The sequence below is a fragment of the Pipistrellus hanaki genome, assembly GCF_964339955.1.
Source record: "Pipistrellus hanaki genome assembly, chromosome: 11".
Taxonomy (NCBI): Eukaryota; Metazoa; Chordata; class Mammalia; order Chiroptera; family Vespertilionidae; genus Pipistrellus; species Pipistrellus hanaki.
Genome location: NC_140513.1, coordinates 5,605,913 through 5,619,206, shown reverse-complemented (window position 1 = coordinate 5,619,206; position 13,294 = coordinate 5,605,913). Strand labels below are relative to the sequence as shown.

At 66.3% G+C, this 13,294-nt stretch overlaps 1 protein-coding gene across 2 annotated transcripts in view; it reads left to right on the top strand.

The window, feature by feature from the left end:
* The first annotated feature begins 181 nt into the window (after positions 1-181).
* LMX1B (LIM homeobox transcription factor 1 beta) overlaps positions 182-13,294 on the top strand; it is a 79,534-nt gene continuing 66,421 nt past the window's right edge. For both annotated transcript variants that reach the window (XM_084898393.1, XM_084898394.1), the window contains exons 1-2: positions 182-809; positions 1,639-1,825. In XM_084898393.1, coding sequence (XP_084754519.1) covers positions 671-809; positions 1,639-1,825 — 326 coding nt within the window. In that variant the 5' untranslated portion in view covers positions 182-670. The remainder of the gene's footprint in view (positions 810-1,638; positions 1,826-13,294) is intronic.

Here is a 13,294-nt window from a genome sequence, read left to right as displayed (position 1 = left end):
GCCCGCGGGGGGCGGGGGCGCGGCGGCGGCACTACTTGCCGCGGAGCCGCCGGCTCATCCCGGCGCAGGGATACGAGGCGCGCCAATGAGTTCAAATGTCAGGAAGTTTGAGGAGGGGTGAGGCGGCTCCCGGCCGGGAGATCCCTCCGCCGCCGGCCCCGGCTCTAAACCGAGCGGCTCCCCGGGCGCAGCACCATGGCACTGGAGTAGCGCGGGGAGCGCGCCGGGAGCCCGCGGCCCGCTGCGCCCCGCCCGCCCGGGACCCCGCTGCGCCGCCCGCGCCCCCCCCGCCCGCGGGGCCGCCCCTCCACCCCCTGCACCCCCGCCCCCTCCCCCGCCCGCCGCCGCCGCCGCCGCCGCCGCCGCTCCTCCCCGCGGCTCCGTCTGCAGCCGCGGCCGCAGCCCAGCTCCGGGCTGACAAGCAGGTGACAGAGGAGCCGGCGCGCGTGGCGGCGGGCGCCCGGGAGAGCGCGGCGCGGGCTGCACCGCCCCGGCCCGCCAGCACGACGCCGGGGCCCGGGGCCAGCCTGCACGCTCGCCGGGGGCGACCGGCGGCCCCAGCCGCAGCCCCAGCCCCGCGGGGGCCGCGCCTCCCCGGCTCCGGGGCCGCGGCGGCGGGCGGGCGGGCGCGCACCCTGGCCGGCGGGCCCCGCGGCGCGCCCCGCGCCCCATGGATATAGCAACAGGTCCCGAGTCGCTGGAGAGGTGCTTCCCCCGCGGGCAGGCGGACTGCGCCAAGATGCTGGACGGCATCAAGATGGAGGAGCACGCCCTGCGCCCGGGGCCCGCCACGCTGGGGGTGCTGCTGGGTGAGTGCGGGGTCCGGGCGCCCCGGGGGTCGCGCGCGGCAGGAGTCGGGGGCCTGGTCCCGAGGTGGGAGCGGGCGTCTGGGCCAGCTGCTGGAGGCACCGGTTGGCAGGACGTGGGCAGTGAGTGTGGAGGACACAGGACACGCCTGAGGGACACTAGAGGGGCCCCAGGCTAGACGGGCGTCCTGCGGGGGCCGGTATGCAAGGACATCATCACCTGGGAGGAGGGGGGACAGGCAGATCCAGCCCCCACCCACCCACCTACCCACCCCACATCCATCTTCGGGCCTGGACTCTAGAGATGCAACTCTGGACCGGAGGCAGGAGGTGGGCGGCAGGGGTGATGGAGGACACGACCTTGGCAAGCTCGAAAGTGGTGCCAGGTCATTTGGGGAGCGGAGCTTCTAAAAGAACAATGTCTCCCGAGCCCCCCAAAATCAGTGATTTGGGGGAAATTGGGGACAGAAGACCACGAATGCCACTGCGGGGCGTGTAAGCCAGCGAGTCCCCAGCCTCGCCTCGCCTGTGCGGGTCCCACCGGCCACCCCGCGCCGCGCCCCTTCTCCTGCGTGTGAACCCCGAGCGCCGCGTCTCCGGAGGAGGGGGGAGCGCCGCGCCCGCCGGGCCTCCAGGCCCGCGGACACCCCGCGCCCGGGGCTGCGGATCAGGAGGAACCGCCGAGGCTGCCCCGGCCGGCGCGGCGGCTCCGGCCCGGGGGGCGGCGGGCGGCGGGCGGGCGGCGCTCCGGAGCTGCCCTCGCCCCGGCGCCGGGGCTGCGGGGACCCGGCGGCCGGCGCTGACCGCCCGGCTCTTGCCCCGTGCGCTGCAGGCTCCGACTGCCCGCACCCCGCCGTCTGCGAGGGCTGCCAGCGGCCCATCTCCGACCGCTTCCTGATGCGAGTCAACGAGTCGTCCTGGCACGAGGAGTGTTTGCAGTGCGCGGCGTGTCAGCAAGCCCTCACCACCAGCTGCTACTTCCGGGATCGGAAACTGTACTGCAAACAAGACTACCAACAGTAAGCGCCTCCAGCCTCCTCCTGCTCCCCCGCCGCCCCTCGCCCCGGCCGGCCGCCCCCGCCGCCGGCCAGGCCGGCCCGCTCCCCCTGCCGCCGCCTGCCCGGCTCCGCACCGCCGGGGCCGTCACTGCCCAGGGCTCCGCGGGCTGCGTGTCTCCCGCAGGGGCGAGCCAGCCCGGCCGGGCCAGCACTGGCGGGGTGGCCCGGAGCCTCGGGCAGCCTCGGGCCCGTCCTTTGTCCGGAAAACCAGCGCTGGGGTTCAGGACAAGGCCCTGGGCCAGCTGGGGGGATTGATGCCACGGTCCTGGGAGGCCTGAAGTGGGGACCGAGAATTGATTTCCAAACGAAAGCAGTGCTGGAGGGAGGGAGGCCCTGGTGGTGTGTGCTTCTCCAGCTCAAAGGCAGGGTGTGTGGAGGTTTGGGATTCCTGGAGCAAGGAGGTGGGGTGCAGGGGTGCTGAGCTGCCTGGGCAGCCCCCCATACCCGCTTCCTGCCATGAGCCCCGCTGCATTTTTTAGTCCCCGGTGGAGAGAAAAGGACGTCCGTCCATCGGCCCCAGAACCGTTCCCTGTGGGAGTTTTGCACTTATAATTTTTGTTGGTTTGGAGAAGGACCTCAAGAGGTGGCAAACCGCAGTCCGGGGCTCCCCAAAGGGGTGGGGAGCGGCCCGAAATCAGCCTGCTCTGCCCGGTGTCGCTCCAGGGGTTGAGGCCAGAGGGTTGAGCTCTACCTGCTGACTTTTGTTTTTAGCTGAGACTGTGGGTCTGTCTGGCAAGGGGCTTGGGACAGATAAGAGATGTGGCTTCCCCCGCACCCCTCTTCCCTTTGGGTTTTGTGCCTGGCAGTCTGATTGAGAGGGAGGCAGAGAGGAGGCGCAGCAGCCAAAAGAGGGGTGTGAGGGTCCCTGGGGCAGCATTGCAGAGGCAAGTGGGTGCCTGCGACAACTTTCTAGCGAGGCCCGGAAAACTCTTCCCAATGGGGCTGCAGGACGAGCGGGCTGCTCCGGTGCTGTGGGGCGCAGAGGGGCTGCGTGGGCTCTGGGAAAAGCCTACCTGCTCTGCCCAGAGACTGTCCCCAAACCCAGGCCTGCCCCTCCAGCTACTTGGCTGAAGTCAGAGCCCTCTGGAGGGCATGGGCTTGGACTCTGAAAGGCTCTGGCTGAGCCCCATCCGTGGGCCCGCCCTGGCTGTGCTTCCCGGATCTGGGGGCCTAGCAAGAGCTGGCTTTTGTGCCCCACTCCCCTTGTGGGCTGGGAGCTCTCAGGCAGGAGCTGGAGCCAGATTCCGAGAGCCAGCTCTCCCGCTGGCCCCAGAGCCCAGCCGAGGCCTCCCCCTCTGTCTGGAGCACCCGGGATGAGCCACAAAGCCGAGGACCCCTTTTGCGCCGCCATGCCCTGGACTGATGGGATTCCAGCCCCAGCAGAAGGTGAGGCCACCCGTCAGCTCAGCCACAGGCAGGCACAGGGCAGGCACATAAAACGGGGAAAGTGGTTTGGGGTGGATGCGGTTGGCGGCTTTGGGCCGGCCTGGGAGCAGCCCCTCGGCGAGGCTCCCCGGACTCCGGCCCACCCAGGCCGGCCTCCCTGCAGCCCTCACCGGCTCTGCCTGCCCAGCCCCAGCTGGACTCGGGCAGTGCCACTTCCCTCTCAGCTCAGCCACCAGCCTGGACCTCTCCACACCTGGGCAGGAGGCTCGGGAAGCGGCCAGTGGGCCTCCGGGGCATTTGGGCAGGTTTTAGAAAATTTCTTCTGTATTGGAACATGTGCAAAATCTCTCCCACCTCTCGTGCAAAGCTGCTCATTCTACCTCCCCCCACTCTGACCCTCCTCCCTCCCCCAATCGCTTAGGGAGCTTCTTGTTAAGACAAGGAGAGGGTACCCCTCCTTCTGCAGAGCACAGGGCCGTAAAGCCACAAAATCTGATCTGGAGGGTCCCCCTTCGAGCGGAGTGGCCCACCCCCTCGTTTTACAAAACAATGGGACGTTTGCGGCTGGCTTTGTCCAACGGGTATTTGTTTGAAAGAGGAAGGGGTGCCTGAGAGCGTTCTGCTCCGGTGCCCTCGGGGTGTGCTCGCCAGTCCATTCTGGAATGGGGGCCAACCTCGGCCTGGGCACCATCCATCCCCTCAAGGTGCCCCCTCCTCCTTCTAGCAACGCCACCGCCGATTAGGTATCCGCTCCAGGTGGGCTGTTTGGGGGGCTGAGCAGGGCTTGGGAGCCAGACACTCCCGGGGACGGGTTCCCGGCTGCCGGTCTCCCTTCGGCGTTCCTCGGAGAGAGCCAGCGCAGCCGGGCAGAGCAGAGCGGGGGCTCGCTGGGAAGCAATGCTCTTTTCACAATAAAAACATATTCCGACGATTTATTTATTTTTTTCCCTTTGAGGCTCGCAGAGGCATATTTATTACATCTGTGCGTAAATGCTTTCAGACGAGAATCCGGGCAAGTGGGCACACAAACGTGCCTTCGCGGGTTTGTCTGGGCTGGGCGTCAGCAGCGCGGGGAACGGGCAACCCCCCACGGCTGCGACTTCAGGGGCTCGGGGCTCGGAGAGAAGTGGCTGTTTTTCTTAAGCTCCTTTTTCCTCCACTCGACTTGTCCTCAAAGCTCCCGCATGCCCAGAGAGCCGCATTATCGTACGCACCACGGGGGTAATTGATCGACACTCGGCGAATTTAATAGCGTTTGATAAAAATCCGCCGGCACGCCCAGCCCGGGCAGAAAGCGCGGGGCCCCGCGGCATTTGGCATTTTCATGCAAAACTCGAAAGTCTCCTTTTTCTCGTGTGTGTGTGTGTGTGTGTGTGTGTGTGTGTGTGTTTGGGGGGGGAGGGGAGGTCCTGCTCTATAAGGGAAAAAACAAAAGCATCGGATTGTTCTGTGCCCGAGGCTCTGGCCGCCGGGCAGCCCGCGCCCCACGGACAGAAAATCCTGCTAGATACCGGGAGGAGCTGCGCCTCCAAACCCAAAATCGGGAACCCCCTCTCCTTCCTCCACCCGAGGACACACGAGAAAATGACAGCATAGAGCCCCCCGTTTTTTTCCCTTGGCGGCTTGGCCACCCGGAATTATGTAACTCTTTTCTTGCCTTCGGTTACTCGCTCGCTCGTCTGGAAAGGGTTTCTGTCCTGAGGAGGTGGCAGATTCCTGGAGGAGGCGGCCCCGGGAGAGGGTAGGGATGGCAGGAGAGTCCAAAAATCTGTCCCAAAATGGAGTCTCATCGCTTGTCAGACAGCTCCCAGGCCTGGGGACCCGCGATCTGTCGGTGCCGGCGGGAGCCTGTGGGCACAGAGGGACGCGGGGCTCCCGCCCGCCGCGCCCACCTCGGCCTCCAGGCCGGGCGCCCTCCGCCAGCGGGGCCTGCCGGGCGCCTGGCCTCCCCGCCGCAGTCACCGGCCCTGCGGAGCCTGGGAGGGCCCCTTCGGGCTCGCGTGCCCAGGTAGGATGCGCCAACCTCGGCAGGAGGGGGTGCGACGAGGATTTGCGTGAGTTTCACAAAAGCCGGCTGAGTCCCCGGGTGATTTTTTTTTTAATTTACCGCAGCTGGCTGCGTGCAGCTCCCTGGCCCAGCCCCACTGTTCCAGCACATTCCTCTCCCGGGAAGTGTTTACACCGGGCCGGGCCTTCCTGGGAGCTCACCTCCCCTCGCAGCACCGGCAGCGGCAGCTGCAGAGCCGGTGCGGGGCAGGGAAGAGCAAAGTCGGCCCCAGTCCCCTCCGGCGGCAGCGGCGGCTGCGTTTCCCAGCATGCACGGCCTCCCGCAGGCCCTTCCGCAGGGTGCCAGCTCCCGGCAGGACCCCTCCGCCCGGGGGTGCTCCAGCTGGCACAGTCCCCCGCTCACTGGGGCCACAGACACCCTGCCCCCAGCTGGGGGCGAGGCCTGTCTCAGAGATGAGTCTCCTCGGAAGGAAGGCCAGCGCTTTGTAAAAAGGCCTCCGTGGTGCTCTCCCCTCGGGGATCTGCGGGCTGCAGGGCTCCCTCCGCCAGCCCAGAGCCTGGGGACCGGCCCCTGTGGCCCCTGGGCGGGCCCCTCGGCTGCGGGCGGAAGGGGAAGCAGTGGCCTTTGCGGGGCTGTAGCGTCTGCCGCTGAACGGAGGCATTCTTCACAGCTGACTCCTGGCTCACCCTGATTCCCGGCTCTGGGCCCGCGGACCCTAATTTGTTTGCCGCTTTTTTTTTCTTTTCTTTCTCTCCTGTGGGGAGACTCGGGCTGAGAGGCTCTCCTCTGGGGTCTGTGATTGGTGACCCTCAGCTCCCTCTCTCCCTCCCTCCCTGCCCGCTGGAGCCAGGCTCAGGGCCACACTGCCCTGGCACCTCCCGGAGCCGCCTCTGTAAAATGGGGGCATGCCCACCTGGGGGAAAGGGTTCTCCGAAGGATGCGAGATAACGCGCCCCAGAGGACCTGGCATCTCGTTGCCTGGAAATTATTGTCGTTGCTGTTCCCACCGTCAGCGTGGTGGGAATGCCGTGTCTTAGCGGACACACACACATACCGGACTGCCCACCACAGGACTCGAGGCTGGAATCCGAGGCTGGAATTCCCTGCAGCTGGAATCCGAGGCTTGCAGGGAAGATTGGGGGGGGGGGGGGCAGCTCTGGGGAAACCGGCCCCCTCGCCTGGGACACTGTGGGGTTCTGATGAAAAGCTTTAGACTCTGAGGCAGACCTGGGTAAACCCCCGGCCCCAGCACTCGGCAGCTGTGTGATCTGAGCCAGGGGGCTGCCCACCTCTGAGCCCTGGGTTCCAGCCCGCAAACTAGGAGTGATGATGTCATTTCCTAGGGAGGCGTGAGGGTTACCCAGGGCACCTGGGGGGGGGGGGGGTCAGTGATGGCTCTGTATTCCATGGGATCCTGTATCCCCTCCCGCACCTCCAGGAGGCAGAGAAACTTCTGGTAGTCGGGGTGAGAACAGATGCCAATGGGGCGCCATCAGGAAGGGCAGGCAGCAGGGTGGGCCAGGCTTGCTGGCGTGCTGGCCAGTTCCTTCCTGGGCGCTGTGGTGGGTGGACGTTGGGCCAGAGCAGAGACTGCTCCCCTGGGGAATGATTGGCATCTCCAGGGTCTCGCTTGGAAAAGCATATTCAGTATCACTTCATATTTAGAGAAAGGGTCGTGCTTGCTGTTTCTGTGATTCACGGAACAGAAAATAAAGCTCAACCAACGTCCCTGAGGCTGGGGGGTGGGATTCAGAAGAGGGGGTGTTCGAAGGAGAGATCCGGGGGTCTGTGCGATTTTCAGAAGGAAGAGGAGGTTTAAAAGGGGAGACACCAGGCCGGGGAGGTTTTTTGGTCTATGACGGGAAGGCAGAACCTCCGCTGTGAGGTTTTCAAAGCAAGAAGGGGGAGGGGGAGAGCCTCCAGGTCCTGCTTCGGCATTTGTCAGGCCGAGGCCGGAGGATTCGCTCCCGGACATGAGTTATAACTCCCAATTTGTTGGACACCACAGTCAGGCTTCGGCTTGGGGGCGGGAGGGAGCGAGGGATGGCCAGCTCCTCGGCGGAGCCTGGGCGAGCTGTCAGTCAAGGGGGGGGATGCAGGAGGACCCAAGGCCCTTGGCTCTCTCACTGACCCAGCCCTCTCCAGCCCTTAGATTCTGTGCGGATGGCAGCTAAGAGCAAAACCAAAAATTATATGTATTCATCGCCCCTGCAGTCAGGGTGAGGAGGCAGTGGCAGCGAGGGGAGGGCCGGGCTGAAAACCATATTTGAAAAAGCTGATTCACAAGGCAGAGGAAGCAAAGTGGCAGACGTTTGCCATTTCATCGGCCGGCTGGTGCTCTCCATTCATGTCATAAAACGTCTCCTGTCATTCGAAGCCAAGAGCAACACGGTTTGGTTCCCCGGTGGCCTATAGGGTTTTTCTCCTTTTTTTTTTTTTGCAGTAAATGTTTATTTGTTAATAATATACTTTTAAATAGCCTCGCCTTGACCTCCAGTTCTCCTGAAGCATCCATCTTCTCTCCGAAAAAAAAAATCTTTGAAAAGTTTGTGTAATTTCGGGGGGAAGGTGTAACTGACGGGGCAGTGAAGGGCCTGTGTTTGCTTTAACTACCGCTGCGTGGCGGAGCGGTGGGCATAAGGGGCCAGTGTGCTCGGGAATGGCACCTTTCTTGGGTTTCAGGCCCGGCTGACAGCACTTCCTCGCTGCCCTGGCCCTCCGCTCCTCCTGACCAGTACAAATAAATGTCTGCGTGGGCCCTTCCTTTGTTACTCCCCGGCCCGGATTCTATCCATCTCTGCTCGGCCTCTTGACTGGCAGCTGCTGGACCTGCCCGGCAGACCCCGGGCCCGGAGGGGGTGTGGGGCAGTGTGGGGTCTGGAGGATGTGTGAGTGAGTTCGGGGGGGGGGGGGGGGTGGGCTTTGTCTCCATCGGGAGCCCGGCTCAGACAGGCCTGGCCCCATCGCGCTGGCTGATGGCAGAGCACCTGGCTGGCCCCGCGCTCGGTGAACGGGGGAAGTGTCGCTGGAGGAAAAACCCGGTTCCCAGAGTCCAGTTCCAGGAGAAACAAAGCCGTTTGCGTCCTGGCCGGCCTGAGCTGCAAGAGGTTTTTCCCTGGGAACTGCGGGGAGGGTTTTGAGGGCTTCCCAAGAAACAGAGGTGCCCCCCCCCCAGGGCTGGTGGAAGTGGGGAGCACCCGGAGCTGCGGGGTGGATGCAGAAAGCCGAGGGAGCACGCAAACGAGGACATGGCTTTGCCAGCCTCCTCCCGTCCCCAGGTGCCTCTGTGCTGGGCGGTGATGGGAGAGGAGGAACAGGCGGGAGCGGGTGTGACTGCGGTTCCCCTTCTCCTGCCTCCCACTTTCCTCGGGGACTCAGCGACTTGTCATGTGACTCCGGAATTGCCATAGTTACTGAGCTGTCAGGGTGTGGGCGCCCGCCCCGGCCTGGAGCTGCCAGAGCCTGCGGGGATGGAGAGGACACCTCCTCCGCATGGAGGTCCCCTCCACGGGGCACACTTTCCTCAAAGGAAAGAGCAGGAGCGCAGTGACAGGTCAGGGATGGAAGCCCGCACTGGCTCCCAGGGACACAGCCCCGTGGCCCTTAGGGAAGGGCAGAAGGCTCTCCCCGAGCCTCCGCTTTCTCCTCTGTGAAACGGGGGTGACCATGTCCGTCTCACGGGATAACGTGAGCCAGTCTCTGGGGATAAAGTGAAACAGACGCAAAGGTGCCAGCCTGCATTGGGCATTCAGTCACAACGTAGGTTTCCTTCCTTCCTGCCCGCCTGCCAGGGACGTGAGCCGCAGACGCCCCGCCTGGCAGGAATGCATTGTCTACCTGGCGTGGGAGGCCTAGGGAGCGGGGCCTCCAAGACAGGCTGCCCCCGAGGGACCTCGCCCACCCTCTGCTCCCCGGCCCGGCCTGGGGCCTGTGTCTGGAAAGGTCCCCTTGGACAGGGAACGAGGAGCGGTGGGCGTCACACCCTGGTCCTCGGAGGCAGGCAGTGCATGGACTGCCCTCCAGGGCCACGGAGGCACGTAGGTGTCATTTTCCTCCAACAGACCCTTGAGCGCGGCCAGTGTGGATGTGAACTGGGGGAGCGGAGCCCTCCGGACCCCACGGGAGTGTATCCCGCAGCAGTGCGTCCAGAGGAGAAGGACTGGGCCTTTGTTGGGGCCGGTGATGCGTGTTGGCCTTTATCGCTGTAGCTCCTCGTGTAGGTGAGGAGACCGAGGTGAAGGAGTCAGTAACTTCCCCCAGGCCCACAGTCACTGCAGCAGATCCCCCACTCCCCCCAGGGAAGTCCAGCTCCAGGTCCTGGCCTTCCCCAAGGCCCAGGTTTCCGCGCTGGACAGTTGGGATGCTCCCCAGAGAGCCCAGCCTGGGGGGGGGGGCAGCGGGATAGCTGTCCAAGGGCCGGAGGGTGGGGGTAGGGTCAGTGCCCTCTTTGCGCCAGAATGCCCTGTAGGGACAGCCTTTTGGAGAGCAGGGAAAAGGTTAGAATAACTGAGCACTTCCTTCCAGGCCCCGGTGTGCGTGCGCGCGGGCAGAGGGCGCGCGGGTTGAGGCGGCTCTCCGTGGTCTCCACCCGCGCCCTCCTCCCGCCCTCCTCCCGGCCCACCTCTCCGAGGGGTCCTGCCCCCTGGCCCTCCCCCCCGCAGGGCACAGGGCGGTGCAGGGGCTCCGAGGCTCCGGGCCCCTCCGGAGGCCCAGCCCGGGCGCCCGCGGCGGTTGATGAATTTCGGTGTCACCAGGGGTTTAGCCCGGATTTGGGAGCCGCGCGCTCTAATACGCGCACACGGCCCTGCCCTCTCCAAAGCGCGGCCCTTTCACCCGCCGCTGATTTATGGGGGAACCCGATCCCGCCGGGTCGGGCTGGGCTGGAGCCGGGTCCGGGCCCGCGGCCGCCTTCGCGCTCCTCCGCGTCGCGGGGGCCCCTGGCGGCTCCGGGGTCCCCTGGGCCGGACTCGGGGCGTCCTGCGGGCGGGGGCGCCCACCGCGCAGGAGGAGCGAGGCCCCCGGAGCCGCTTCCACCTTCCCGAGGGGCGTGAGGCTGCGGGAGGAGGGGGTCCCCGTTTTCGTGGGGAATGGCGCAAAGCCGTCGCCCCTCCCCAAGCCCTCCCGCCGACCCCCTGGTCAGGGCAGGCCGCAAAGCGGCGGGTTCGGGAGGTTTGTTTATGGAGGGAGCAGAAAATTGGGGAAGAAAAAAAAAAAAGGAGCCTAAGACCTTTTTCCCTCCGCCTGAGAAATGTGCAAAGTCCCTGGGCTCCGGAGGCGGCCCCGCGGCCGGAAAGCCGGGTTCCCGGGCGGAGGCCCGCGCCCCAGCCCCCACCCCCTGCGCCCCGGCCCGGCCCCTGCGCCCCGGCCCGGCCCCCCCGCCCCGGCCTGGCCCCTGCGCCCCGGCCCGGGCCCCCCCGCCCCGGCGGGAGGGAGGCGGAATTCTTCCAGGTTTGGTTTTCCAGGGGGAGAACGTGGTCGTGTCCATCCACAAATATTTACTCTTAACAGACTTGTATCTGTGGAGATTTCGAACAAAGACAGTTTAGGGGGATTACAAAAACCTAAACCCCGTTTTCTCTCCCCGGACTTGGCGCTTTAGATGCCAATTGCAGGCCGGCCATATCCAACAGCAACGGCGGGGGGCGGGCAGGGCCGGTCCGGGTGGAGTGGAGTGGGGGTTTGGGGGGGGGGGAGAGTCCGGCCGTGAAATGTAACTTTCCAGGATGAAAAGGGCCTCTCGGTTTTATCTCCTGATAGGATTAGGTCGCGGACACAAGTACCGAGGCGGGTGCTGAGTGACAGGCCTCTGTCCGCCCCTGAGAGGCCGCGCCGCGCCGCCCGCGGGGCCCTTTGTCCGGCCGGGCCGCGACGGAAACTGCCGTCCTAATCCCCTCATTCATGTCAGGCAGAGAAAAGGGGGCGAGCACCTTACAACCGTGTCCCCTCCACCCCTTCCGAGGGCGGGAGGGGGGGCTCCGGCCCCTCCGCCCCGCCAGGGGGCTCCCGAGCCGGCCAAGCGTGGCTGCAGGGCTGGGAGAAGGGGAGAAGCGGGTTGCTTAGCGGGAGCCTCAATGATCAGCTTCTGGGAAATGGGGGCAACGGCCCCTCCCACAGAGGATTCCGATTGGGGGATTTATTTTAATGCATTGATGAATTGATTTGCATTTTGCGTCCAGTGAGGGAGAGCACAGCCAGGAAAGGAAGGACTGGGGGGGCACACACCGCCAGCCCCTCCGGAGCAGGATGGACAAAAACCCAGCGGCTCCTGGGGATGCCCCGCGGGGCGGCTGTGGCTGCATCGCCAGGACCACGGTTCCTCCTCCGCCGGCGCTCCTGCGGGTCTGGGAGGCTGGACCTTCCGCTGCGCGCTCAGCGCGTTTCTTCTGAGGGCAAATTCCTTTGTTCACCACCCCCATCCCCACCCCAGGAAACCGCTTCTCCGCGGGCCGAGGCGCCTCTATTCCCACCACGGCCCCCGCCTCCGCTGCCCTGGCCCCACGGCGCCAGCCCTTCCCCGCTGCGCCCGGGCCGGACCCTCGACGTGGCCGCCGGCGGCGCCGGGCTGCGGGCTGCGGAGGGACGGCGCCGGCCTCCAGCCCCCGAGCGGAGCGGGCGCTGCGGAGCGGGCTCAGCCGCAGCAGAGGAGCAGCCGCGGGCGGCCCGGACCACTGCACCGGCTGAAAAAACCAAAAGCAAAACCAACCCTCCGCCGAGGCGGCCCGCACCCCCGCTGTGCGCCCTCCGAAGGGCCGGCCGGCCACGTCGGGGCTGGCGTCTGGGGTCTTAGACCGGAGGCCCGGGAGGAGCGGGGCCGGAGCGGGTGCTTGGGGATCCGCCTCGGATGCACGGGGCCCCTGGGCCGCTGGGAAAGCTCTGGGGCTCGGGGCTGAGCTGGGGCGGGGGGGGGCGGGGGGGGGGCGCCGGGGACCCGGTGCCCCTGGGAGTGAGCGCTCTGGAGACGCCTGGCTGCGCGCAGCCTCCTCCCTCCGGAGCCCGGCTCCATCCAGCGCGGGGAGACTCGGGCCCAGAGCTGGGTGTCACCTCGTAAAAGCGACAGGCGAGGGCTGTTTTATGGGGAGGGAGAAGGGGCAGGAAGCGGTGCTTCCATCTCTGGCCGCCGGGGACCCAGAGCCCCTCTGGAGGGACGGGCCTGGGCGGAGGACAGCTGGGGGACAGGGCAGAGGCAGAGACCCCGGGCGGGGACAGGCCGGCGCTGGGCAGGGGCGGCCCGCGGGCCGGGGTCTGGAGCTCACCTCCTGCCCGTGCCGTCCTCTCCTCTCCTCTCCCGGAGCCCCCTCTGCAGTCCGGGGCTCAGCCCGCAGCCCGGCCCTGCCTCCCAGGCCCCGAGCGGGGGAGAGACCTTCTCCCTCCAAACACTTGATACCAGCTTTGTTTTTTGGGGCAAGAAAAATACGCCTTGTTTGGAAAGGGGGGGGGGGGGCGCCGTGAGCAGGGGAAGGGGCGAGCCCGCGGTGCAGCAAACTTTGGGGATTAGGTTTCAGCGCCCGCGCCCCACCCCCAGCCCCGCGGCGGTGATTTGTGTGCGGGGGTCCGTGACCCGGCGAGGCATCAAACGGCCCGCGGGAACCGGCCGAGTTCAGAGGGACAGTGGGCAGAGGGGCGGCCTAAGACAACGCAGATGGTTCATATCAGCCAGCCCTGCCGGCCAGGGCGCACAGCGTCTGCCCGCCAACCAGCCCGGGGTCTGCAGGGGAGACCGAGGCCGGAGTAGAAGGGGCCGGGCCACAGCAGTCCATGCCCAGAGAGGCCAGGAGGCCGGGCACTGAGGTCTGCGCCCCTCCAGCTCAGGAGTCTCACCCTCTGGTCAGCCCTGGCAGCCTCGGAGCCCTGGAGCCCCGACTGTTGGGAAGGAGACCCTCCAGCCCCTGCCAAGTGGCCTTGTCTGCCCCACCTCTGCCCAGGAGGCAGCTGGGCTCATCCTGGCCATAGCCTCCCCACCCCCCCAGGGGCCCTCAATAACCTTGTTCTTCTCAGGAGGCTCCAGCCTTCAGCCTGCCTGCTCTGATGGCTTAGGG